The 26959-nt window shown below is 44.5% G+C and overlaps 1 protein-coding gene across 8 annotated transcripts in view; it reads left to right on the top strand.

Annotated features, from left to right (window-relative positions):
- SH3RF3 (SH3 domain containing ring finger 3) overlaps positions 1-26959 on the top strand; it is a 468317-nt gene that overhangs the window by 127738 nt on the left and 313620 nt on the right. For 6 of the 8 annotated variants that reach the window (XM_083174028.1, XM_083174026.1, XM_083174022.1 and 3 more), the window contains exon 2: positions 9953-10030. The exons of 1 other annotated variant lie outside the window; for it this stretch is intronic. In XM_083174028.1, the coding sequence (XP_083030154.1) occupies positions 9953-10030 (78 nt within the window). The remainder of the gene's footprint in view (positions 1-9952; positions 10031-26959) is intronic. One more of the 8 variants, XM_083174023.1, reaches the window with a different exon arrangement.

The raw sequence follows: 26959 nt of genomic DNA on the forward strand, positions 1-26959 counted from the left end.
ATTTAAAAAAACAAACACAGATTGATACATCCTGTGATCTATACCCTGCTGATCACTGCTGCGATGACCAGCAGGACACAGGCAGGTATTGTAGAGGGATTTCATACCGCCCAAATTTAGGCTATTTAGAATCGGGTCCTGTCGTGCAAGAGGCATGTCCTAGGATGGCCATGGCCTAGCACAGGGACTCCTGTTTTCGACATTTTAATGGTGTGCCCAGCACTTACTGAGCAGCTGGGCAGCTCCAGGCTCCCCTTCCTGTACTGATGCGCACAACATCTATTCAGAGATCACTGCCTCCCCCAGCTTACCCGCGGACACTGCAACCCACGGGAGGGACAGTGCAACAGTTTTCAATTAGTGGGACTGTCCCGTTGTAATCGGGACAGTCCCACTTGTGGAGGTAGCCAGGACTTGGCAAGTATGCCGCTCTCCCACAATCCCGATAGAGGTCTATTGCAATGCGACATTGTAGCAAGCTGATACAATATAGATTGGCAAATAAACATCTTTTTGGGTCGAAAGGAACGGAGTGGTTGGTTGGCTACTATATCTCTCTCCATATTATCTTGTCTCCTCCATAAAGTTCATAATGTATATACAGCTTATTCCTATCTGGTTTTTGGACTGTTCCAGATAATGGCCTTTTCTTGGATGGCAGAGTTCATACCTGTATATGACATAAATTTAAATGAGTATTAAATTGCTTATTAGTAGTGGATGGAAGTAAAGTTAGTGACTGAACTGAGCAATTTCTGTGTGATAATAGAAGTCAGAACCTGGAATTATTGCTGTAGATAAATGCAGCATTTTTTTCCCCACTTCTTTTTCACTCAATTCATAAAGTTCAAATTGGCATGCAAGGAAAGGGCACCCACTGTTGAGTAATGGGGAAAAGTTATAGCAGTCATTTTACTTTACTGTTAATAGAAGTTATCTCTATTCATAGTTCTGTATGCCACAATGAGTGCAGCCTACAGGGTTTGTTCAGTCTGTTGCCAGACTAGCGCTACACTAAATCAAAACGGAGCTTATTTCCATGGGAAACCTGTGCACATCACAAAGATCGGCTGTTTGATGTATACAGTAGATTCTTTGAAAGCACTGATGAAAAGCCGAAAGAAATGAGCACATGCCTGCGCTGGCAATCTTCTTTTCACATTTATTATTTCAACTTCTCAGCATCTGATAGGCTGTTGCTTACATGTACTCTTAAATGTTTCATTTATTTTATTAACTAATTAGCTTGTCCTACAAAATGTAAAGAAAAAAAAGTGAAAAAATGCCATATTTTCTTTTAGAACTAATTTTTTTTTAATTTATCATATTTGAACATCATTTTTGGCCTTTTTTGTGCTAAAAATAATTGCTATCGCTGCCACTCTATCAGTGCCTGTACAGTCTGAACATTTGTAGAACTAAATGAAATCAGTTCATCCAGATGCTACTATTCAGTTAATGCATACTATATGTACAAACTTGCAACAGTCACAGTAACAACTACATTTATGCATATAGGGACTTATTCAGATCCCAAAGCTTTTGCACCCTGATGCACAGAGCACCAATGTGTGAGTGCACAAATGGGTCCCTCGACACAGGAGTATGTATTGGCATCGGACTGTCAGTTTCTGGGCAGGGAGGGTGCGACCAGTGATGATGGCCTCTGTTTGTGAAACATGTTTGCATCATAAAGGGGGAGTGGCTACTATGACAGTGTGAATCACATAATTGGCTTTCTGGTCCACCCACTTTACTTAGCAAATGGCTCAGTGAGACTTGCCCACTCTTCTGGGTGGGTTGGGAATGAAACACAATTTTCAGGATGACTCCTAAATGCTCTTGGAGAGTAGCCAAGTACAGTATGCACTAGTTCCATGTGTCAGCAGCGCGGACACGGCTGCCGCTTGGCCGGGACACTTCACTTACGCCCAGCCGGGGGACACCAGTGCAGGATGCGTGCTCGGCCACCTGAGAGAAATAGTAATTACAGGGGGCTGGTCTCACGACGGGGGCTGATTGGCCAGAGTATCCCTTTTAAGGGATCTGGCCCAGCTCAGCCCTGCCGGTGATATTATTCCTGCAGTACTCTCTGGCCTTGCTGCTTGTCCTGGTTATGATACGGTCACAAGGTCGACAGGGTTAAAAAGGTTGACAGGGTCTAAAGGTCGACAGGTAAAAGGTCGACATTGTTGAAAGGTCGACATGAAAAGGTCGACTGGGTAAAAGGTTAACATGGTTAAAGGTCGACATCAATAAGGTCAACATGGTCAAAAGGTCGACATGGAAAATGTTGACATGAGTTTTCAATGTTTTTAGGTTGTCTATGTTGACATTGGGAGCCTGGGAGGTGCTGTGCAGCGCCCATTTTTGATTTGGGAAAAGTGCTGCGGCTGCTGCCCGCGGTCCAGCCAGCCCAGGGGCGAGTGCTGCCAACCCCTTTTTGATGAGTTTTGGGCCGGCCCACCGGGAAATGGCCCGGTTTCCCGGTGGGCCAATCCGCCCCTGTGCTTTACTATACACACACACACCACCTGCACAGGTCCTGATTAAAGGTTCCAAGTGCCCTAGGCTAATACACATGTAGCTCCCCTTGTAATGCTGGTAAACACACGTGTATGGGTGCTCAGGGCTTGCCAGTCACACTACCCATGTGCATGTAACGAAGGTTATACAACTGGCATGTGGGATCTCATGCTTGCGGCATGTAAAGGAGACTTGGCTTTAGGCTGCCCAGCGGACGCTGGCTCACAATGTACATAAACGAATGGTTCCATCAGTAAGTCACATAGGCACAGCCTCCTGGCAGTGACCGTAAGAACCCATCCACAGTACATCGAGATGGGCAATAGCTAACAAGCATGGAATAAATGAGGCCTTCATTTTATTCCTCAGGCTGCAGCCTAGTCAGAATATTGGTTAATCAGGCACTGCACCTGCATTAACCCTGCATTGCTGGACCTGTTGCTGCTGTATTCCTGCATTGTGTACCTACTGCATTAACCCTGTGTTAACCTGCATTCTGTGATCGACTTAAGGCCCCCATACACTAGGGCGACTTGTCCTTAGGACAAGTCGCCCCCGACTTCCCCCTGAGCTTCCCCGGCTGCTCCCCAGGGGGAGCTTGATTAGATTGGCACTTGATGTGCCATTTTTTACATGTGATAAATCGTCTCGATTTATCACATGTAAAAAACCCGGGGAGCAGGGGGGGGGGGGGGGGCTACAGAGCAGGGCTGCTGGTGGGAGCAGGGGGGGCTGGGGACGCTGCGGGGGACACAGGCGGCATAGAGCTGGGAGCTGTCAGTGCTAGAAAAAAAAGCCTATACAATTAATGGGCAGCCTGTGATTGGCTGAGCGCTCTCTCAGCCAATTGCTGACTGGCTGAGAGAGCGCTCAGCCAATCACAGGCCGCCCATTCATTGTATGGGCTTTTTTTTTTATTCAGTACTGACAGCTCCCGCCGGCTCCCCCTGCCCGGCTCTATGCCGCCTGTGTCCCCCGCAGCGTCCCCAGCCCCCCCTGCTCCCTCTACCGCCGCGCCTCCCCACTAGGTCCCAAGTCGGGTGGTCGGACGTGCAGCAGGTCCGACCACCCGACGCAGATCCGATGCGCATGGGACCGCGCATCGGATCTGAGGGGACATCAAAACTTGCCGATTTTGGTCAGATTTCGGCCAGATCCGACTGATCTGGCTGAAAGCTGACCAAAATCGGCTAGTGTATGGGGGCCTTAAGTTAAAATCCAAACCTGTCTAGATTACTCATTGTGTAAACTGACCTCCATCAAACACTGATGCCACCTAGATCAATGCCTATAGGTTCTGCCAATAAAAGGCAATCATATGTATAACTCAACTATTCATCACACTTCCCATAGTCACGGAGATAATTGATAATCTATTGGGAAATGTACAGAAAGGGGAATCTATTAAAAGGGTCATTATCAAAAAATTACTATTTAACACTCCCAAACTAATCTTGCTTGTATCAGGCCACTTGAGATTACCTGAAAACAAATGAGAATAAGTAATGTTTCCAAATTAGTATTATGGACAGTGCACACTAATGAGTGCAGTAAGTCCATAAACTTGCAGTATGCATTACTGATTGTAATGTCTAAAAAAATGTTCCTTAATCTATTACATTTGAAATAGATTTTAAATAGAGGAATATGGAGAACTAGTTGATTACTTATTTATAGCAAGTTTATCTTCACAGGAAAATTGCTCAATGATAAATCTCCCTCTTTTAATTGTGATAGAAATGTATGGTTTTCAATGGAATGAGTTCTTTGGCACTAATAAACAATAATTAATTAAATATTATATATATATATATATATATATATATATATATATATATATATATATATATATATTAAGTCAGTTATTCAGATAACTTTGCAGTTCTGGCTTTTCTGGTATGGGATTTTTCAATTTGACAAAGCATGTATAATATCCAGGGCCAGATTAAGGCTGGTGGGGGCCTAGGGCAATACATTTGTGTGACCAAGAAAATTGATGCTGCCCACCCCCACATGTAATACTCTCCTATAGACCCCCTTATCTCATGTGTGCTGCAAGTGGGTGGGGCAGCGAGCAGGCAGGAAGACACCTCCCCCATGTGCAGTGTAATAGGGGCCGAGTGGGCATGCAGGGAAACAGTTGGCAAGGGGGCAGGTGGGGTGAAGATCTGTCACTATCAGGTGCTGTCTGTAGGGGAAAGGAGCTGAGGCCGCCTCCATCACCAACACACATGCCAGGAAACATAAATAAGGTAACTCCTCCACGTTCTGGAGACCGTGCAAGACATATGATAACTGCTGGGAGCTATGCAGCTGCTCCCCAGCTCAAGTCGGTAACAAACACTGAGACGTCACCTGAACTACCTGCTGCTGCTGGTCCCTCAGCTATTATCCTCTGTCTGCCTCCACCCAGCTGCCTGCTCTTGGTACGGGTTGAAGGTCTAGCTTGCATGGGTTGAGAGTCTAGCTGTCTCCACCCAGCTGCCTGCGCTTGGTACAGGTTGAGAGTCTAGCTGGTATGGGTTGATATTCTAGTTGTCTCCACCCAGCTGCCTGCGCTTGGTACAGGTTGAAAGTCTAGCTGGTATGGGTTGACAGTCTAGCTGTCTGCACTTGGTAGGGGTTGAGAGTCTAGCTGGTATGGGTATAGGGTCTAGCTGTTTCCACCCAGCTGCCTGCGCTTGGTATGGGTTGAGAGTCTAGCTGGTAGGGGTTGAGAGTCTAGCTGTCTCCACCCAGCTGTCTGCGCTTGGTACGGGTTGATAGTCTGGGTTGAGTAAGCTACAGTTTAATATCTGAGGGACCAGGGGCAGCAGGGAGTTCAGATGACACCTCGTGATTTGTCATCTACTTGAGCTGATAAGCGGCAGCAGATTATCATATGCCTCCCGCTGTCACCAATTATTTTTTGGGGTTCTTAATGCATTATAACATCAGCATTGCATTTTAAAGGTTACACCTTGTTGAAACACACAAACATCCTTTGAAATTTGAATTGACTATTTATAGTCCAAGTTTATAGTGCACGTTAAGTGGCTCCAGCAGACACATCAGCAATGTTGTTTCCGCTACCCTGCCACTTGCTATACACTGACCACCTGTCTAGTGACTGGCCAGTTTACCCAGGATTAAAGTCTTTCGAAAGAGACTAAGACAAACTATCCAGTGTAAAAACACATTGGTAATCAATGGAAGATGTTTGCTTGCTTTTATAATTAATTACATTGTGCTCCTTCTCAATTAATGTTACTGTAAACACTAATTACATTCCTTAATTAAAAAAATGATGTTGATAATAGCTACAAATATGAAATAAGTTTGTAGAAGTATTTTCTTTGCTAAAATACACATTTTGCATTCTGGCACAGGCTTACTGTAAAAACTAATACAGTATACCAGTAAACAACACATGCGGCTTCCCGACTTTTTGGGATCCACCACTCGTGGTTTTAAAGTAAACTGAATCTGTCAGTTTAAAGTGTGAATATATAGGAAGCCTGTTATCAGAATTACATAGCTGCCAAACCCAGATGTCATCTTGTGCATTCTAGTGTGCAGACATCTCAGCTCCAGCCATGCCTGCACTGACGAGAGAGAGGACCTGTCACAGTGAGCAGAACAAGCACATGTCATGCACACTCATAAATGTAGCAAATGAAAATCTTGGCGTCCACCTGTTCAAGTTCAAAGTTTGTGCTAAGGTCAAGGGAAGTGGAAACTGAAATGTTAGGAGATTCTACTATAGGTATGGTATTACACAGAAATGCAACATGGACACGTACACTTAAGGCCCATACACACTTGATGATTTTCAGCTGAAAATCGGTCAAAACAGCCGTTCTCTGGCGCTTACCCGCTCCATTGGGGTAGAGGGTGTGATGCGGCCGCCGCGTTGTGATGTGGTGAGGGCTGCCTCGTCACTGCTGGGGTGCGCGGGGGTGGGGGCAGTTACGCACCCCTTCTAGTACGCGCATGCCATTTAAATATATACATAGGTGGGCAGTTTGCATTGAAATAATTATACATTGGTGGCAGTGGGCATATAAATATATAAACATTGGTGGGCAGTGTTGGCGGTAACGTATACATTGCTGGTCTGTGCCAGCAATGCATAAATTAGTGCCAACACTGCCCACCAATGTATATTTTGTTATTGCGCAGGCCAGCAACGTATCCAATACCGCCAACACTGCCCACCAATGTTCATATATTGACATGCCCGCTGCCACCAATGTACTGTATATATTTATTTATTTACAGTTTCTTATATAGTGCAGCAGATTCCGTTGCGCTTTACAATAGTAGACAGTGATAAGACAAACTGGGTAACAACAGACAGACTTGGCAGTAAGAGGGCCCTGCTGCAAGCTTACAATCTATATGGAACCCTTGGAATTCAAACCCAGACCATTTTATAATGAAAGATTTTCAGCAAAGTCTTTCGCCTCCTGAAAATCTCCTGCTCTTTGGGGAAAATAGCTCAGTGTGTACGCACTACTTTGGGGAAAGATATATCTATCACAGATTTTGGCAAAGTCTTTTGAAATGAAAATCTTCAAGTGTGTATGGGCCTGTACACCTGTGAAAGTTAGTAAACTTTACAGCTACTAAAGGTTCAAAACCCACACACTGATTCATATTCTTATGATAAAATTGTACATGATCGAGCTGGAGGTCTAATACATATACAGTGGTGACACCACTGTTTGGACCCTCATTGCCCCAAGGACTCTTACCTTTGCATCAAGGACAGTCCTACCTGCCTAAAAAACATCTGATCGGATACCCTTCACTTTTGGAAGTCTCAAGCCAAGATTCCTTGTTTGGACACCTGACCACTCGCAGAAGTGGGACTCCCGATAGGCTAATTCCATCCTGCCATCGGTTGTAGTCCTATAACATTACTTCAGGATACCATCAAGTGGCATATAAAGACTCCTTCACATCTCACTGGATCAGAGCAGGTTCTATTATCCCACAATATTGGTGACTATAACAATGGGTCCTTTCAAGTCCATTTCCATAATTGGTTCATTCTTAATGTGATTTTAAACTGTTGTTTTTATTGTGCGGAATAAATTTTTGTTACATTGTAAATTTCAGCGCTGCTTCACTTTTTTATTTATCTGAAGTATATTTATAATAATACATGGAGGGTATATTTAAAAGTGAATTTGATATTTTTTCATGTTAATTTCACAACATGGAAATTAAGGGCCTTATTTTGGTTCACTCTTTCTGACAAAATCCTTCTTAGATGGACAAAACCATGTGCATTGCAGGGGGGCAGATGTAAAATGTGCAGAGAGAATTAGATTTGGGTGAGTTATTTTGTTTCTGTGCAGGGTAAATACTGACTGCTTTATTTATACACTGCAATATAGATCTCACTTTGAAGTAAAACCCCACCCAAATCTAATTCTCTCTGCACAAGTAACATCTGCCCCACCTGCAGTGCACATGGTTTTGTCCATCTAAGAAGGATTTTGTCAGAAAGAGTGAACCAAAATAAGGCCCTAAGTTATTCCAGCAAATGTACTGTTTTACCTTGCAATGGCTCCATTAAGAGCAAGACAAAAAAATACACAAACCTTTTTGTTTTAAAATTCTATGTATTACATTGAAACAAATGGTGAGAAGAAATAGAGGGTGCCAGTTGGCCTCCTGACAGTCAGTAGACTGACATCGGAATCCCGACTGTTAAAAGCCTGACAGTCGGGATCCTGACTTACAGGGGCTATCCTCCCTTGTGGGGGGTCCACGACCCCCGTAGATGGAGAATATAACCTGTGGCATGCGCAGCAAGCCACAAAGCCCTCAAGGGTCTTAATAGCGCTTGCCCCCTGTTGGAATCCTGGCAGGTGGGGTTTCCGACGTCGGTGTAATGACCGTCAGAATCCCTCCTGACTGCAGCTCATACCACACCCCACTAATAGGGGAGAAATAAAGAGACCTAAATAGGAGTATTATTTCATACTTAATCGTGAATGTGGTAAAACAATACTGAATGTATAATTCTGTGCAAACAAAATAAACCTTTATGTTCTTTACCACTTTATACTTGAAGTGAATGCTGGTACGTGGTCCTCCAATTTACAGGTGATGGTTCCACAGAATTAATACTATAAAAAGAAACATTTACATAGTTTTCACCAGTTGTTTAATTGTTAGTCTGTTACATCAATCATAATTACATGAAGATTCTGATATCCATCTTGATTTCCTGCTATTCAAGTGCCAACATGTATGACATTACTACACATTGTTGTCCAAGATTCTATTTTTACATATTTCATGGTATTCATCTTAAAGTGAAACTCTGGACATCTGTGAACACACCGTATACATCCATCTTATTGACCATAAACAGAAAAGGAATCTAGTGTACAGTATATGCTATAGCAACTTGATTTTTTTTAAATTGCTTATGCTCATCTTGAGTTACCTTTGAACAGGGTGTGGTGCTACCAATCAGACCAATATACAGTACACTAATACCCCATTCACACCAGAAATGCAGGGACAAACCCGGGAATTCAGTTCCCGGGACAAGCAGGGACATTCCCGGGTTTGGACCCATTCACACCAGAAATGTCCCTGCATTTTCTGGTGTGAGAAGGGGGCGGAAAGGAGGCCAGCAAGAGGTGGGGAGGAGGCGGGCAGTCGGCGGGATGGCGGCGGAGGTGGGGAGAATACTCACCCCGGTTGCTGGTCCTCCGTGCAGGCCAGGGATCAACACAGGTGGCGGCGCAAATGACGGGACAGGCTGCGGATGAAGATGACGCAGCTCTCCGGCGTCCTCACTGCCGCCGGAGAGCTGTGTCATCATCATCCACCGGCTGTCTCGTCATTTGCGCCCGCCGCCTGCATGAATTCCCGACGGAGGACACGGAGGACACGGCAACCCGGGTAAGTATACCCTGTACCTTTCACACCAGCCAGGTCCCCGGGTTGAACCCGGGAACAACCCTGGTACCTAGCCGGGTTGAAATAGTACCGGGTTGTTCCCGGATTCAACCCGGGAATTTAGGCTGGTGTGAATGGGGTATAACTTAGGGAGACTTTTTGCATGCATTTTAAGAATCATACATGTTTTAAAGCATCCTTTAAGAGTCTTGGCAAATAGCTTGAAGTAATTTGAAAGTGTAAAGGTGCATATACATCCATAATTTTGGGCCTTCTGAACGATATGGGTCAAAATATCTTTCAGTGTGTATGCTAGGAACGACGAATGATGATGCGCATACCCACCGGTCGTACATCAAGGTTGTTCATCGACTGTACAGGCAACTCAATTTGGATATATTTACAAAAAAAAGCCTATAGATTGTTCGTCTTTCAAGAGACACAGATATTCGTCTCCTATATGCATTCCAGGAATCTATTCTGTACTCCGCAGTAACTCAACCATGGTGTTTCACTACAGATACAGTTGCCATACAGACCTTCAGCGTCAGTAACTGGGAGGCACAAGAGGACATCTCCATCTTCTGAGGTTGTAAAGGTACCTTATTATTTTTTCTGTCTGGCCTGACATGACTACCAAATGAACTAATAGTAAGGTAACCACTAGGCTTACTAACAGCGGCGACCTGCCTTAAACCTACTAATTCTTAACAAGCTACCTAGAGGATAAAGCTGACTCTCCAATGCACCCATAAGAACTACCTATAAATCTTTCCGGCAATTAAAAGCAACTAATCATAAGTTACTAAATACAGATTACCATCCCAGCACCTATTGCCATAGAAAGACGCTACTAATCTCTGCTTGAATGGTCTTTACCGAACCATAATTGATATTATGTCTTTTCATTTGTTTTAGTAACTATTTTTCTTTTATATGTACCCTATTGTGATTGTGTCATGATTTTATAATAGTGGCCACCTATTTGTTGTTCAATTTATTATATTATTGATATTTTTATTCTTGAATTAAATTCATGTTATTCTTAAAGTAGTTTAACTCTGCACAGTTTTGATTTTTTCCATGGTGTGGAATGGACTCTGCAGAACTGGATGAACTACATTGCCCTTATGACTCACGAGTCATTGAAAGTAGTTCAGTTCAGCAGTTCAGTAATTCACTGAATCATAGAGATCACTGACTCACGCAGCCCTAATGAGTCAGTCAGTACAGTTCCTCTAAGCTACCCTGTATGGTACTGCTGTGCTCAGGCAAATGCATTGTATGAAAACGAAACTGATCAAATTAACAATAGGCTTTAAGAAGAACTGAAGAACGACCATTCACCTTTTAGTGAACAGCAGTTCACTTGCTCTTTTAAAAGAACTGTTCAAAAAGAACTGGTTCATTCATGAATGACCCATCTCTAATTCCTGCATCCTGCCTCAGTGTGCTGTCCTGCCAGTACTGTACCCATGCCCTGTTAAAGCCTATATTGTGTCTTCATTCCTGCATCTTGCCTCAGGGTGTTGCTCTGCGCCCGTGCCCTGTCGGATCCTACCTTGTACCTGTTATCCTGTGTCCAGCCCTGATCTGTGTCCAGTCTCCAGCCAAATCTGTGCAATCATATCCTGCAAGTTGCATTTCTCCAGTTAAATGATTCTTGTTCAGCGCAGTTACATGATGACCCAGACAAAGGGCTGCGACTTGCACACCGGATGCAGCAAAGTTCAAAACCCCTGTTAGTCTCTGCATATCTGTTTTTGGTTATGCCAACCACCTGGTATTTATCTGCCATCTGTAACTGGGTACCAGAGGATCAACAAAGAATTGACAATAGCTACTTGCGCTCAAAAGATTGCAGCTGGGAAAACCAAAAAAGTGGGATACCAGACCCAAATATATACACCATGAACCAAAGAAATATGGATCTCCACAGCGCTATCTCCGTTTTTTTCTCAAATTCCCTTAATTCAAATCTCCAAGTAAGGGAGGGGGAGGAATTCTCCAACTGTGTAAAGAGAAATAAGATGACACAGTATTCTGAATTAACACAAGCTGGAAATCCTGCTGTGATATCACACTACGAATCCCAGATTGACTCACCTGGTCAAGCTAGGAGACGTTCCCGTAGCAGTCTCTTTACAGGTTACCAATTGTAAAACATATATATGAAAACTCACCAGGGGACAAGACCCTATTTTCACCAAAAGGTATCTTTTTATTGTTCCATCTTCCAAAAAACGACCATGTGTAGTTAATCCAACAAAGTCAATTTATTCTTTAAAACCAGGACCTCCACCCTTCCAACACACTGGATGCTCCTCTCCCACCCAGAATGAGAAAATAGAATCCAGGCCGTCTCCAGATGACAACTCCCAGACGGACAGGGCTTAAGTCCTTTAACACCAAGGTGTTAAAGGACTCTTTTTTATTCCGGACCTAAGCCCTGTCCGTCTGGGAGTTGTCATCTGGAGACGGCCTGGATTCTACTTTTCTCATTCCGGGTGGGAGAGGAGCATCCAGTGTGTTGGAAGGGTGGAGGTCCTGGTTTTAAAGAATAAATTGACTTTGTTGGATTAACTACACATGGTCGTTTTTTGGAAGATGGAACAATAAAAAGATACCTTTTGATGAAAATAGGGTCTTGTCCCCTTGTGAGTTTTCATATATATGTTTTACAATTGGTAACCTGTAAAGAGACTGCTACGGGAATGTCTCCTAGCTTGACTAGGTGAGTCAATCTGGGATTCGTAGTGTGATATCACAGCAGGATTTCCAGCTTGTGTTAATTCAGAATACTGTGTCATCTTATTTCTCTTTACACGGTTGGAGAATTCCTCCCCCTCCCTTATTTGGAGATTTGAAATAAGGGAATTTGAGAAAATCCGGAGATAGCGCTGTGGAGATCCATATTTCTTGGGTACCATAGGATGCTGAAATGCAAAATATAGCCGCTAATTACAGTGTATTCAAAAATGGCCACTGTTTACAATGCAAGCTAGTTATTTAAAATAGAGGCTTAGAGATGGGTGGTACGGTGCATCATCATGCTCAATTTGATAATTGATAGGGATTAGACCAACCAGCAGTGCTATAAGCAGTGGTAGCAGTAGGTGGGTGTAGGCCACACCTGGGTGTCACTTGCCGAGGAGTCACACCACAGTGCTGACTCCTGGTCAGTGACAGGAGTAGGATGCGGCACTATAACATATACATGTTGCACAGAGCTCCTGGAACATTTCAGGAAACAGCACTGCAGACCAACTAGGCTCAGGGGGCAGCCTGCATTCCCTTGGAGTGACAGAAATTGCTTTGCCTCCAACCCATGAGGCTACACTATCAGCAAAGGCCACAAACCTTTTTTTGTTGTTTTGCAGCTTTTCCAGGTAGGCCAAGGAAGTTCCCATACTGGGTGTTAGAACAGGTAGGGCGCCATTGACTATAAGTACAGTCTTATGTAAGAACCATTCATTTTGTCTAAGGCCCCAGATGGTGCTAGGAAAGGAAGAAAAAAGTTTTAAATTTTGCTTACAGTGCTGCAGTTTCATTTACTGTAGACTTTACCAAATAGCGGTTGGACTTGTATTCCTCCTTTGGAGCTGCACACTGGGGAGAACCAGCAGCAGGGAGGTAAGATAATTTATTTCCATTCTGCAGCTGTGGAGCTTGACTGGCATAGATAATACAGTATGAAGTGAATGTGAGCAGATGCATGCCTATAGTGGACATAATAACAATCCATTTGGATTTCTATATTCACCACTAACCAATCACTTACTGAAGTTTGGATTTCACTGTGGATAATTAACCCTTGGTCATTCACGGTTTACAGACATTTTGGGTCAAATGCAATTGGGTGTGAGAATCAGAAAGTGAGAGATTTTGGGAGCGTTTTCCCAATTTCTAAAAGCAGCAATCGTTTATGCTGAAAGTCCAGGTTGATTTAGCCATGTAAATGATTGCCGCTTTTAAAAAATGGGAAAATTGTCCCCAAATCTCTCACTTTCTGTTTGTAACACCCTATTACATTTGGCTCCTGGTGTTTTATATTGACTTCATTATAACTTTATGCTTAAAAAAGAAAAACTAGGAATTTTGGTGCACTGAAGGAGTGACACCCTGCAGCGAGGGTGGCTTGCTTTTGGCGAGGATCGCCATAAATATGCCTTTTAAGCCGTTTAAACCCCGTGCCAGCTGCTCGCGCTATTCAAAGTTCTGGGGGACTCCTCGCTGTCTCCCCCGAATGGCGAGGTTCACCGATAATGTAGCGATCCCGCTGTATTTAGCCGGGGGGGTCAGTTGAATACTGACCCGCCAGCTGTGACAGCAAGCTATCGGCACTGCTTGCTGTCACAGCTCGCTTGAATATACCCCAAGAACTTAAATATTTTAATTGCAAATGTTAGCTACTGCTTTATAATATATTTTATTAGTTTTGCTTATATATTTTTATTGTAACCCTAGTTGAAATAATGTAAAAATAAAGGGGCAGATTCAGACTCATTAATTTGAGTACAAATTCAGCCCCTTACCCAATGTTTAAGGTCTGCGCATATGCATGCTCCAATATGCAAACCCTGGGAGCGAACAGCTTTGGCGAGTTTCACCCTTGCTGAGCTGTTTGCTCTGGACAGGGAGGTCTGGGGGTGGAAGCAGGGGAATGCTCAGCGTTTTATGTGCGTCCCCATAAATATGGTGGGCATTCCCCTGGGAATGCAGGCATGTCAATGCCTGCGTGGAGCGGGCGGTTGATGTCAGCACTCACCCTTTTCGGCGATCTCCGTCCAGGATAAAAGTAAGTATATATTTACTTTTATCCACGAACGGAGAAAAAATCATTTGATGGTCAGCGACCATCGGATCATTTTTTGTCCGGGTGGCCACATGCTCCCCCGCATGTCAGTTACTAATATATGCATAAAGTTACAGTAACCCATAGCAATTGCATGGATCTATGAAGTCTAGTGCAAATAAACAATGAAAGCAAAAGTATATTTGAATGCTTTGGCTTTTCAATGCTGTTGGTAATTAATGCATCATTCAGAGTCTGATGCTGAATTTTAGGGTGATTGGATTCATTTTTACGTAATCTTAGAGAACTTTCTTACAAAAATGGTGTTTTTCACTGAAATCATAGTATTCACAATGCAGTCTTGCATAAACATTGAATTCCTCTGTAGGCTATGCTTGCTAATGTTCCCTAGCGACAGCTGGTAGAAGGCAATTATAATAAGTTGTTGTATTTCTGTGTTATGTATCAAACTGAACTGAATGCCTGAATTGCTTCTTTCACATTGATTTGCGCCCGAGTTAGCAAGGATTTATCATATCTCAATTTAGCATATTAGAATGTCTTATGGGCCTGTGACTTCTCTGTTAATAATACATTTCTGTTATTTCTACATATTAAAGTTGCAGCTGAAATTGAAATATGATAATATCAGCTGTCGCACCACAATGTAGTAATTTATTACCTGTCTTACACTGGCTTGCTTTTTTGAAATAGAAAAAATCTGAATTAATTAGAATTTCAGTTTTTTTTTTTGTATAGCAATTTTCTTTCCCATACGTCAGAAGAACTTTTATAACAATCCTCCTGTGCAATTTAACAGCTCTGGTTTTATAGTTTCATATTTAGGCAGTGGCGGTTTTTACCTATGGGCTGCAGGGCTGCAGCCCCCCCCCAGGTAAAATCCGCCACTGACTGTAGTGAAGCCAGATGCAGTCTGTAAGACTGCACTGGCTTCAATGTGACTGGCAGTGACTTCCCATTGGAAGTTTGACCTGCCAGTCACCAAGGCAGTCCCATTGGGAGGTGTTCCCTCCCTCTGTGATGCCTTTCTGCATGCTGCCGTGCAAATTCGCCAATTGCGCAAGCACAGTACCCATATCGGTACTGCGCACGCGCTGGTCCCAGTGCCTGTCATTTGTATTGTACAGGCACCGGGACCAAGATTCCTGTTGCCGAAGCAGCCCATAGAAGTTGGCCGCATGCGCAGTACAGATGTTCGTACTGCGCATGCGCCAGTCCCACCACCTGTCATCATAGGACAGGCGCTGGAGATGGGAGGAGAGCGGCAGCGGAGGCGACAGGGGGAGGGGGGAGCCTGCGGCCAGAGGCAGCCCCCCTCTCCCAAAAAGGTAGAAGCTGCCACTGTATTTAGGTATACTGTATTTGACTCATGTGCAGTACATGGATATTTCTGGTATTTAGCACGGTTTTGTGCACCAATTAAAGCAGGACAACTACAGTATGCAAGAAAAGCATAAAACGGAAATGTATGAAATTCACACAAGATTGATATCAACTCTCTAGTATATTAAACAGTAAAATACCTGCATATCAAGAATGCTATGTAATTTGCTAATTTCTTGTTGAAAGCAAATAATTGATGGGCAGTATGTACCATTTAGGTAATAAATGACATGATCTAGCTGGGCAACTAGGCAAGCACTGTAGCATACTACAGTATGGGCCTTATTCTGGTTTGAGCGGCCGGGCCGTACGCGTACGTCCCGGGGTTTTTCATGATCTGCGCATGTGCAGATACGCTAATGCGCCGGCGCGAACACTCCACAACGCTTACGGCCGGGCTCTCAACGTGCGAAAAAACCTGTACGCGAGTGTACGGGTAATGGGGCGGCATAGGGGCGTGTTGATGGGAGCGGCCGAAATAATGAGGGAAAATGGGCGTAAATATGGGCGTACACAGGGGTGTGCACCAAAAATGAGCGGTGCTACTACCGCACGATCGACTAAGGCACCGTTCATTTCGGACACCAAACAGGCGGCCGCCAACCGCCAGCTCAAACCACCCCTACAGATACCGCATGCCAGCGTGCGCCTGAGTTGGCTAATTAACGCTGATTACTACTCAAACACATACACCTGAATGTAATAAGCAATGCTGCAGTCTATTAAGTCCAAACCATGATTTCACTGCCTGCAAGCCACACATACAGCACGCAAACACATTGGAAGCTTATGTTTCTATACTTCTCCACATTTAAAGGTTTGTTTAATTTAAGGTAAGAATCTTTTTATACGCTAAGGTAGGTATTTGCTAAACAGTTAGACACATTCACTACCTGCTTTCATAGACTTTACGCAGTAGCACACTCAATCTACACAAGTCGACATGTGTCAACGTGTTCACTCTAATACTAACATAGGTTTTGTATTTAGGATACAATAACATAAACCACATCTAACACCTACAAAGGATGTTTCAGCAATGTTTTAAGCCCATGACCACTATTTTGCACACAATCTTTGTATAGTACCCAAAATAATGACCTGTACCACTATCTCATCTGCTATGATTTGGATTTGACTACACTCTGGATGTAAGATGCCACCAATCACATTATTGCACTCTCATCTCTCTAACAAAGGATTCCTACATCTGCTTATGACACTGTCAAATCATATATATTTAAAAAGTTATGCATGTTTGTTCACAAGCTAATTTATCATGTTTGGCCCATTCACACATCTTTTTTTAGGGAGGACACATATGCATTCCTACACAAATGTACCTTTTCACCCTTGTTTCTCTGCCTCACCCACTCCATGAGGAAAGCATTGTTCTGGACCTGCTTTTACCTACTACTGTAGGAGCTACCTCACCTGCACACAAACTGCTTTCTCACCTATTAAGTTGCTCTGCACATGTGCTGACACAAACTAATTAGCAGGGAAAAGTTGGATAGGAACATGGGAATGGCCATGGAGAGGGTTACACATGGGAAACTTCGACCACACTTCAACAAATGTTCAAAAATACCCTGGTCAGTAAGTACACATAAATCTAGTATTTGTTTCACACAAGAAATGACACATACCACAATTTAGATTTAATTTGTAAAATAAATTTATTTGCTGTTCAGCATCACAGCTTGACACTTTAATGTGAGAAATCAAATAAACAAATAAAATAGACACACAAATAATAAAACAGCCAGAACAAGAGGTTGCATATCTCCAAACATGTGTTACCCTGCAAATGCAATGGTGAAAGAAATGGGGACACCAGAATACAAACTGCAACAACCAGGGTGAATACTAAGCAAGATACACACCACCAAAAAAAAAAATCCTGCATTTGTAGAGGTCAAAATACGAACTTTCATGCCCATGGCATGCAAATGGATCGATGGGCAACTCAGGAAGCGGATGTCCAGTGCAATTAAAACCTTTGGCCTCCAACCACAGAGGAAGTGAACCAGGTCTCATTTGGGCCCTTTTTTGCCCCTTTTAGATGGGGCCTTGGGGACAGGGGCCTTTGGCTCAGCTGGCTTTCGGCGTCTTCCCCTAGTCGACACAGGAGGGTCAGCCGAGGTGGAAGGTTGGGGAGCAGCTTGGGGTGGGGCAGCAGATGGGGGATTGTCCCTTAGGGACCTGGCGGTGGACAGCTGCTCCGCAAGAAGTTCATTCTGGCGGCTGAGGTGTTGGCCAATGCTTAGCATGCCAGCCGCCAGAGTTTCATTAATGCGGTTCAAGGCCTCAACCTGCAGCTGGTTTGTGGCCTTCCACTCCGCCAGAAAATCCGCCACCTGCTGCTGACGGATCGCAGCATCCACCCCTTGCTGCTCGATCCTGTCCAGCGTCACCAACAGGCTCTCATTCCATGTCTCCTGTGGCTGGGGCTGGGGGCGACGTCTTGGTGGAGGCTGGACCACTTGCTCCACCTGTGGCTCTGCAGAGGAAGATGCTGCCGGTACATCCTGGCTTTCTGCTTCTGCTAGGATAAGAATTGAAAACAATGTCACCATCACATACGCAATAAAAAATATCTTTCTAAATACAATGCATTACTGTGACTTACCATCAAAAGCAGCAGCAAAGACCTCCGCCGGGAGCTCACTGTCCATATTGGAGATCCCCCTGATCTCCCCCACATCGATCACGTCACAGGAGTCCAGCTCCAGGGGGGTATACTCCAAATGGTCAGGCATAGGACCTCTCCCGGTGGACATGCTGTGGTTGTACCGGTCAGTCATCTTCCTCTTCAGTGCACTTTTGAAGTCAGTCCACCTACAAGTTTAAAAATACAAATATCACCATGAGATATGTGCACCACTGTGCTACGTGTAGGGTTACCACCTAGTCCCTTTAATTCCGGACACATGTTACTTACACAGGTTCTGTGGCAGTTTAAAATTAGGTGAAGTGGAGTCTTGAAGTCAGCCAGCCACAGAACCTGTGTAATTAATATGTGTCCGGAATTAAAGGGACTAGGTGGTACCCCTAGCTACGTGACATTTCCTAGTGTGGGTGATCTTATGTTTTTTTGCCATATGTGTCCCACACACACATTCATGTCTCAATTAGGAGTCATTTCAGTGTCTCATCTCATTCATTAGGCCACTAAATGCACATACATACAGTACATCACTATGCAGAAATGACATCATCCATGGCCAAATTAGGCACCTCCACCTGGTGTGAAACTACACATTCCACCATAGCTTGACAATGTGGTTATTATGGAGTAATTTAACTATGGAATGGCATACTGGGATGTGTAGTTTCTCACCAGCTACATGTGCACAGTTTGCTCATTCTTGTTTCAGTAGCATCATATGGAACATGTTACAACAACTCTTTCAAAAACACACTTTCTCTTGTCCCATCACATACTTCACATGAGCAGAACTGTGCCCATAACCTCACATCACACCAATGGTGCATGTTTCATATATCAATGTGGGTTATTAGACATGGTTGTGTTCACATGTGACATTGAAGTGTAGCACTATCTACAAACACACCTTTCTATTAGTCTCAAAACATACATGTAACATATGTACACACATATGACATTATCAGGGGGACAAAGACCAGGGCAATTTTTCAGCAGTCTCCAGCAGGAACTGAGGCCCTTATTCTAGTTCACTCTTTCTGCCCAAATATTTCTTTGATGGACAAAACCATGTGCACTGCAGGTGAGGCAGGTGTAAAACCCCACCCAAATCTGATTATCTCTGCACAAGTAACACCTGCCTCACCTGCAGTGCACATGGTTTTGTCCATCTAAGAAATATTTGGCCAGAAAGAGTGAACTAGAATAAGGGCCTCAGTTCCTGCTGGAGACTGCTGAAAAATTGCCCTGACAAACACACTAACCTTTTCTTCACCGCGTCCCAAGTTCTGACCACTGGTGCCACCTGGTTCACTTCCTCTGTGATCTTGTCCCAAAGGTTTCTCCTTGCACTGGCACCCGGCTTCCTGGTTGCCAATTCAATCCATTCGCGTGCCCTGGGCACTAGAATTCGCATTTCGGCCTCTACAAATGCAGGGTTTCTCTTTCTGGTGGTGGTATCCTGCTCAGTCATCACCCTAGATGTTGCAGCACGTTTTCTGGTGGCCCCAGTTCTCTCACCATGCACCTGCTGGGTCACACCTGTTTGGAGAGATGCAACCTCTTGTTCTGGCTGGTTGCTTGGCCCTTGTGGAGCTGGTGGAGGTTCACCAGGGCCTGTTACTGAGGGGCCCGCTTGATCTTGTAGGCTACTCCTCTCTTGGGCCCTCCTTCTCCGCTCCTGTTCCCTCTTGTTCAGTGCATCAAGCAGGGATTGTGCTGTAGCTCTCTGCAGAGCGTCCTCTGCTGCTGAATCGTCAGAGTCAGACATGTTTGCAGCAATTGTGGCCTGCATCTGACTGAATATTTATATGTTAATTTCCCGCCATGAACAAGGGGGCGTATATTTTTCCACGCAATATAGATGCAAATTTACGCCGATATTTCCCGCCGATAATTCCCGCTTAAATTACGCAGGTCTCAACGCACCTGATCAAACACCTGTATATGCACATACACAGGTTGTGGAGCATTGTGCTACATCGTGAAATGTGGGCACCTGTCATTCCAATGACGAGTGTTGTCAGCTGGTATCTGTTGGAGTTCGTGTATGCTTTGTGAGTCACATTTCAAAACATCACGTTATAATGCTTTCCTTACATATGTAATGTGTATGAAATTGTCATACAGCAACATGTTGCATTGTGGCCCTTTAGGCAGCGTAGTTATAAGTAGAGGGTTGCGTGTATTATTTTCAGCCTACTGTATATACAGTACTCCTCTCCATGCATATCGGTGCATCGTGCCCCCTTTAAGCAGCGTAGTTATAAGTAGAGGGTTGCGTGTATTATTTTCCGCCTACTGTATATACAGTACTCCTCTCCATGCATATCGGTGCATCGTGCCCCCTTTAAGCAGCGTAGTTATAAGTAGAGGGTTGCGTGTATTATTTTCCGCCTACTGTATATACAGTACTCCTCTCCATGCATATCGGTGCATCGTGCCCCCTTTAAGCAGCGTAGTTATAAGTAGAGGGTTGCGTGTATTATTTTCCGCACACTGTAAATACAGTACTTCTCTCTTCATTGAATTTATGCTGTTGGTTGTGGTGTGTGTATATCGGAACGGTCCGCGTAAGTTTCTATTCGCATCCAGTTTGTTACTGTAAGAGGGATTAATAAAGTTAATACCAAACAAACAATTTTTTACACCAATCAGCAAGCACCAAAAGTGATATATGTACCTGCAATTAATAACTGCGCCATTGCCAATATGACTTCCAACAGAGCTAGGCCATTTTCCACCCCTGAGCTGTTGGCCCTGGTCGACGTTATGGACCGTCACCTGGGGCCCAGGGGCCCATATGTTAGCAATGCCGACAAGCGGCGGGCGTATACTGCTGCCCGCCGCCTGATCTTCTCTACGACCGGCGTCCGCAGAAGCCTGGGGCAGGTTGAGCGGCGCTGGTCAGACCTGCGCCGGCGGCAGCCGGTTCTTCTCAGCAGCCTTCGCCGCCATATTGCCCGATGTAAGTTTTGATTACTAGTATGTCAGCGTTTTTTAGCAATGTTTTGTGTACTTTTTATAAATATGTTCCTGAGTATGGGGGTGTATATGGGGGTGTATATGGGGGGTATATGGGGGGTATATGGGGTGTATATGGGGGTGTATATGGGTGTATATGGGTGTATATGGGTGTATATGGGGGTGTATATGGGGGGTATATGGGGGGGTATATGGGTGTATATGGGTGTATGGGGGTGTATATGGGTGTATATGGGTGTATAGGGGGTGTATAGGGGGGGGTTTAAGTAGTTGATCAGTTTTTGGGTGTAGGATATCAAATAGTTTGCATGATAAATGTCTGAAATATCACAGCAATGATAATTTTGAAGGTTATGAGCATGACTAATGTGAATTTTTCTTTCCCCCTTTTTTATGAAACCCAATCTTCGATTTCTATGCCATCAACATGAACATTTCAGCACGGGCAAGGGCACGTATGGAAGCCCGGGAGCAGGCAGCCCGGGACCAGGCAGCCCGGGACCAGGCAGCCCTGGAGGAGGAAGAGGAGGAGGAGGAAGAAGAGGAGGAGGAAGAGGAGGAGGAGGAGGAGAAGAAAGAGGAGGAGGAAGAGGAGGAGGAGGAAGAAGAGGAGGAGGAAGAAGAGGAGGAGGAAGAAGAGGAGACACTGGGTGCAGTTTGGACCCACACCATTTCCCCATCCCCTTCCCCCTCCACAACCCCCACCCCCTCCACAACCCCCACCCCCTCCACAACCCCCACCCCCTCCACAACCCCCTCCCCAACCCACACCCCCTCCCCAACACTGGAGACACTGGGTGCAGTTTGGACCCACACCATTTCCCCATCCCCTTCCCCCTCCACAACCCCCACCCCCTCCACAACCCCCACCACCTCCACAACCCCCACCCCCCCCTCCCCACCCCATTTCCTATTCCCCTACACCTCTCCACCACCCACCCCCAAACCTCTCCACTCCCCACTCACACCCACTACCTCGGGCCAAACTCCAGGACCATCCACCTTGCTCCTGACCCCCCCAACCACTGCACAGCCAACCAGCGGCAACCAGGATGGCTCAAGTAGCCGTAAGTAAATAATGTGTCTAATGTTGACCTACACATTTCTACACATAAACAATCACAACAACCACATATGTGTATCCAACATCAACATTAGTTGCAACATATCACTGCAGGCCGACCATGAGGTGTGTCCTGTCCTTCTCCAGGAACAAGGCTCCCCTTGGTGGTTTTTTTGAGTGTGGCCATGCCTCACCCCTTGAATAATTGACATAACAGTACATCCAATGAGATATCCGACATTAGTGGTGTGGTAGTTATGTGGCTCCAGGTGTTGGGTAACTCCAGTTCCCAGCATGATGTGCAACACAGGGCCGGATTATAATGGAGGCGCAAGGGGTCAGTGCCCCTGGGCCCCCCTCTAGCTAGGGGCCCCCTGTGGTTGTCATGTATTTTTTAAAAATAAAATGTTTAAGTTATGTTTTTTTTTTTTTAGCTAAATGTTTTGTGCATGGGTGGGGTAGTGCTGCAGCTTCACCTATCTGCCAATGTGACAATGATTTATGGTGCTGAGCATCGGGAGCCAAGGCACACTGATTGCACAAGTGTGCAGTGCATTTCTGGGAGTTGACTAAGTCCCATGACACTTTGCACCAGAGGACAGAGGCTGAGAAGTTTGTGCTGAGCTCTGATTGGTGGAGCTCATTACATGCTTCTCAGGTCCATGGAGAACAGCAGCAGCAGCTTAGTCATAGGAGGGTTTTTAATCAGAGGCAGCACTAGGACTGTGAGGTCTCCTCCAGAGTAAGGGGCAGAGGGACAAACACAGGCTTTTCATGTGGTGTGTGTATGTATATATATATATATATATATATATATATATATATAATCTATAGGGTTGACTGGCACTCTCTTCACTAAGGTATACGCCACGGTGCCTTCCTCGGATGGGTATACAAACAGTAGAGTTAGATTGAGGGACCCCCAAAGAAACAGGCGGCACTCGATCAGCTGGATGGGTAGAATCCAAATTTTATGTGCAAAGTTTTCAAAAGAATACGGCAGACATGCTTGTATTCTTTTGAAAACTTTGCACATAAAATTTGGATTCTAGGCAGACATGCTTGTATTCTTTTGAAAACTTTGCACATAAAATTTGGATTCTACCCATCCAGCTGATCGAGTGCCGCCTGTTTCTTTGGGGGTCCCCCCAGGTCCCTCAATCTAACTCTACTGTTTATATATATATATATATATATATATGTATATATATATATATATATATATATATATATCCCCTGCAGGTAACCCTTGACCAAGTTTATTCTGCCTTTACTCTGTGTTTTGACAGTATAATATTCGCCCATGCAGTGTGCGGCCAGTAATGACAAGTGCAAGGGGGCCCCCCGCTCTAAAGTACCCCGGGCCCCCCAAAGGCTTAATCTGCCACTGGTGCAACTTAAATGTAGAGATTGTTTTGTTCATAGTGTGTGATTCCATGCGGATGCATGCTTTACAAACATAGCTGTAGGCCTATAATTTGTACAGCAATGTCCTAAATTTAAAATACTAAGGAGTGCTTAAGCCACAACAATGTCATAACCCTTAAATAGCACAGGCTAATTGTGAGGTTAGAGGAGAGTCCCCCAAAACCAAAGTACCAATTGGGATACAGCATACATTCATTGATGAAGGAGTAATTGAATTAATGTTATTTACTATGTACAGTATGTGTGTGTTAACATATTTTTTTTTAGTACTGTGTTTACAGCAGACCCATCTTCAATGTAGTTTCTAAATGTATGTGGCCTTCACACATAACTCTGAACTTTTTATTATGTACAAATACAACAAACATTTGTGTATGTTATATATTAATTTTTTGTTTTATCCCTTCATTACAGACACTGAACAGCAGCAGGAGGAGGTGGCAGCCCTAATGCGGGAGATCATGATGACTCTCCTGTACCTCCAGCTCCTTTTTGGCCTTCTGGAGGCCCGCCTTTAATTTTTTATTTATCCCCCCCCCTTTTTATTTTTGGATAAAATAAAAGTTTGATTACAGTTCGAAATTGCCTGTGTTTTTAATAATAAATATGTTAGAGGGCGTGTAAGGGTAGGTACATACAGATGTGTACTGTACGTTATACTTGTAATTTGAGGTGAGGGGTAATGATTGATGTGTGAATGTGTGTGTTTTTGAGTAAAATAACACATAGTGAAAATGCATGAATGTTTAATGTTGTTCGATTAAAACATCACACATAACATCAGGGTAGGTATACATGTTACACATTTTGGACAAACTAATTACGGACATAATTTAGTACATATACAGAAACACCAACATAACTTGATTTAAAAGTAACAGCAATATGGGGACACATAGATAGTGATTAAAATGCCACATTAGAACATAACAAATATACATGTAATGTGGGTTCAAATGTAGTTTTATTAGGTCTTTATTAAGGTAGACAATTGAGTTAATAGAAAACAATAATTGAATAACAAATAGATTAATTAATCAATTGTCAGATTAGTAGTTGAGAGGCAAGATTTGCAGGTCCATATATGTGAAGGGTATGCCAGCGTGCACGGACGTACGCTCACTCTCACGAGCGGTGACATAAGCTGAGTTTTCCATTGAAAACAATAGGGACCCGTCCGTGCAAACTGGCGTACGCTCAGATCTCCGCAAGAAGTCGGTGGGGAGACGGAGGAAAGACGGCCGTACACGGCGCCGTACGCTCAGTTGTACGCCTGTTGTCGGAGTGCAAGGGCTGGCCCGTCCGCGTACGTTGCCGTACGCTCATTTGTACGCCACTCCCCTTCTACGGTATTTCTGCCCGTACGTAAGCGGCTGATTTGTGGGTGGACCTAACCCTAACGGCCGCGTACGGCTAGCGTGCGGTAATGGCGAACGTACGCACGTTTGGCAGCTCCGATCAGAATAATGCCCTATGTGTTATTTGGTATGCCAATTGACATTTGCAAACGCTAATCAGTATTACTGTCATTGTTATTATATAAGGTCATCCTTTACTTATACTTACCTACTTTTTCTTGCTTCTCTTTGGGAGATGCCTGAAGAGGAGAGGCCAAAGGGCAATTAGGGGGCAGGGATGGACACTATATAAGTGTACCGCATCCTCTTGTATGGCTCATTGTGCTCGCTATGCTTTGGGGCACACTATTATATTCTCCCTCTGTGCCCTCTGGGATGGTAAAATATAAACAAGTCATTAACAAAACTCATGAAAAACTCATGTTGACCTTTTGAACAGGTCAACCTAATGCTTGTCAACCTTTTCCATGTGTTGACCTATTGACTATTGGCCAATAGTGGTCAAGCTTCTGACTGTTGACCTAGACACTGTCGACCTAATGACTGCAATCAAGTAAAAAGTGTCCAAATTTCATTTGTGTTTGACATGGTCGTGTACACATCGGACCTGCTGCACATCTGACCCCTCAAAATAAGACAGCTCCTGGAAAAGGACTGAGGGCGGGATGTACTAAAGGGAAAATGCGGTATAATGGGGGTTTTACCGCATTTTCCTATTTACCATTACCCGTCCGCCCCGTTTATGCATGGCAGGGTATCGCCACCTATGGGCTTCTATCGCCGTCCGACGTCCACACACCCCCCCCCCCTCCCATCCTCCTGATCTCCTCCTCCCCCAGCAGGTGTCACAGCCGGGAGGACATCCGGCTGCAGGGGGGAGGAGGAGACGCAGGGAGACACTGGCAGCCGCCGGGATGTGACGGAGACCCCCGCAGACCACATCACAGGTATCGCGGGGGTCTCCGTTACCGCAACCCAATGCTGGCCGCATATGTTAGTACATATGCGGCAGCATCGCGGCGGCTGTCAGGCGAAGGGCGGCGATGTATATTAATACATCCCTCCCTGAATACGATATATCGTATGTGATCCTGCACTGCGGGAAGCTCTAAGGCAGTACAAGGGGTATCGGATGCAACTTCTCCCTAGCTTTTGCAAGAAGGGCCTTTTGACACAAAGGAGAGGTTCCATGCAAAGGAGAGTGGACGTTAGTTAAAGGATGCATTTCTGGATACATTTTGACAATTAAAACCTTTCCAGAAAAAGTAAGCATGGCTTATAATTATGTTTACCATAATGATTTGTTCTGGGACACCTATGGTTTATACATTTTCTGTGCTTGATTAAAACCAGGTTAAATACAGGCTTACATTTACATAGTATCCTAGTTCAATGCTATCCTTTCTGTGAGATGCCCAGAGAGGAGTGGCAGGTGGGGGGATGACACAATTGGGACAAATTTGCATAGAGGTGCGGCTAAAATCATGCGATTTGCACAAGATCATGTCATTAGGCCCTGACCCCTCAATTGGACTGCAGGTTAGGTGCTGGTTATGCCCGCTTCACTTCTCCCACTCTTCTGGGGGTGCGGGGGATTACCTCAAAATTCAGGAGTCCCCTGCAGAATCTGGGAGAGTAGGTATGTATGGTTTTAGCCAGCTACAGAAACTGTGTAATTCATAGATGTCATGGATTAAAGGGATATTATGGTAACCCTACTTATAGAGGGCATACAGTATCTGGCCCAGTATCTATCATTTAGGAGCACATGTGAAATTGTAGCAGAGGTAATATTTTAAAGGTACATATACATGCTAAGCTATGAT

The sequence above is a fragment of the Crinia signifera genome, chromosome 2, assembly GCF_055691185.1.
Source record: "Crinia signifera chromosome 2, ASM5569118v1, whole genome shotgun sequence".
In the NCBI taxonomy this organism is placed as follows: Eukaryota; Metazoa; Chordata; class Amphibia; order Anura; family Myobatrachidae; genus Crinia; species Crinia signifera.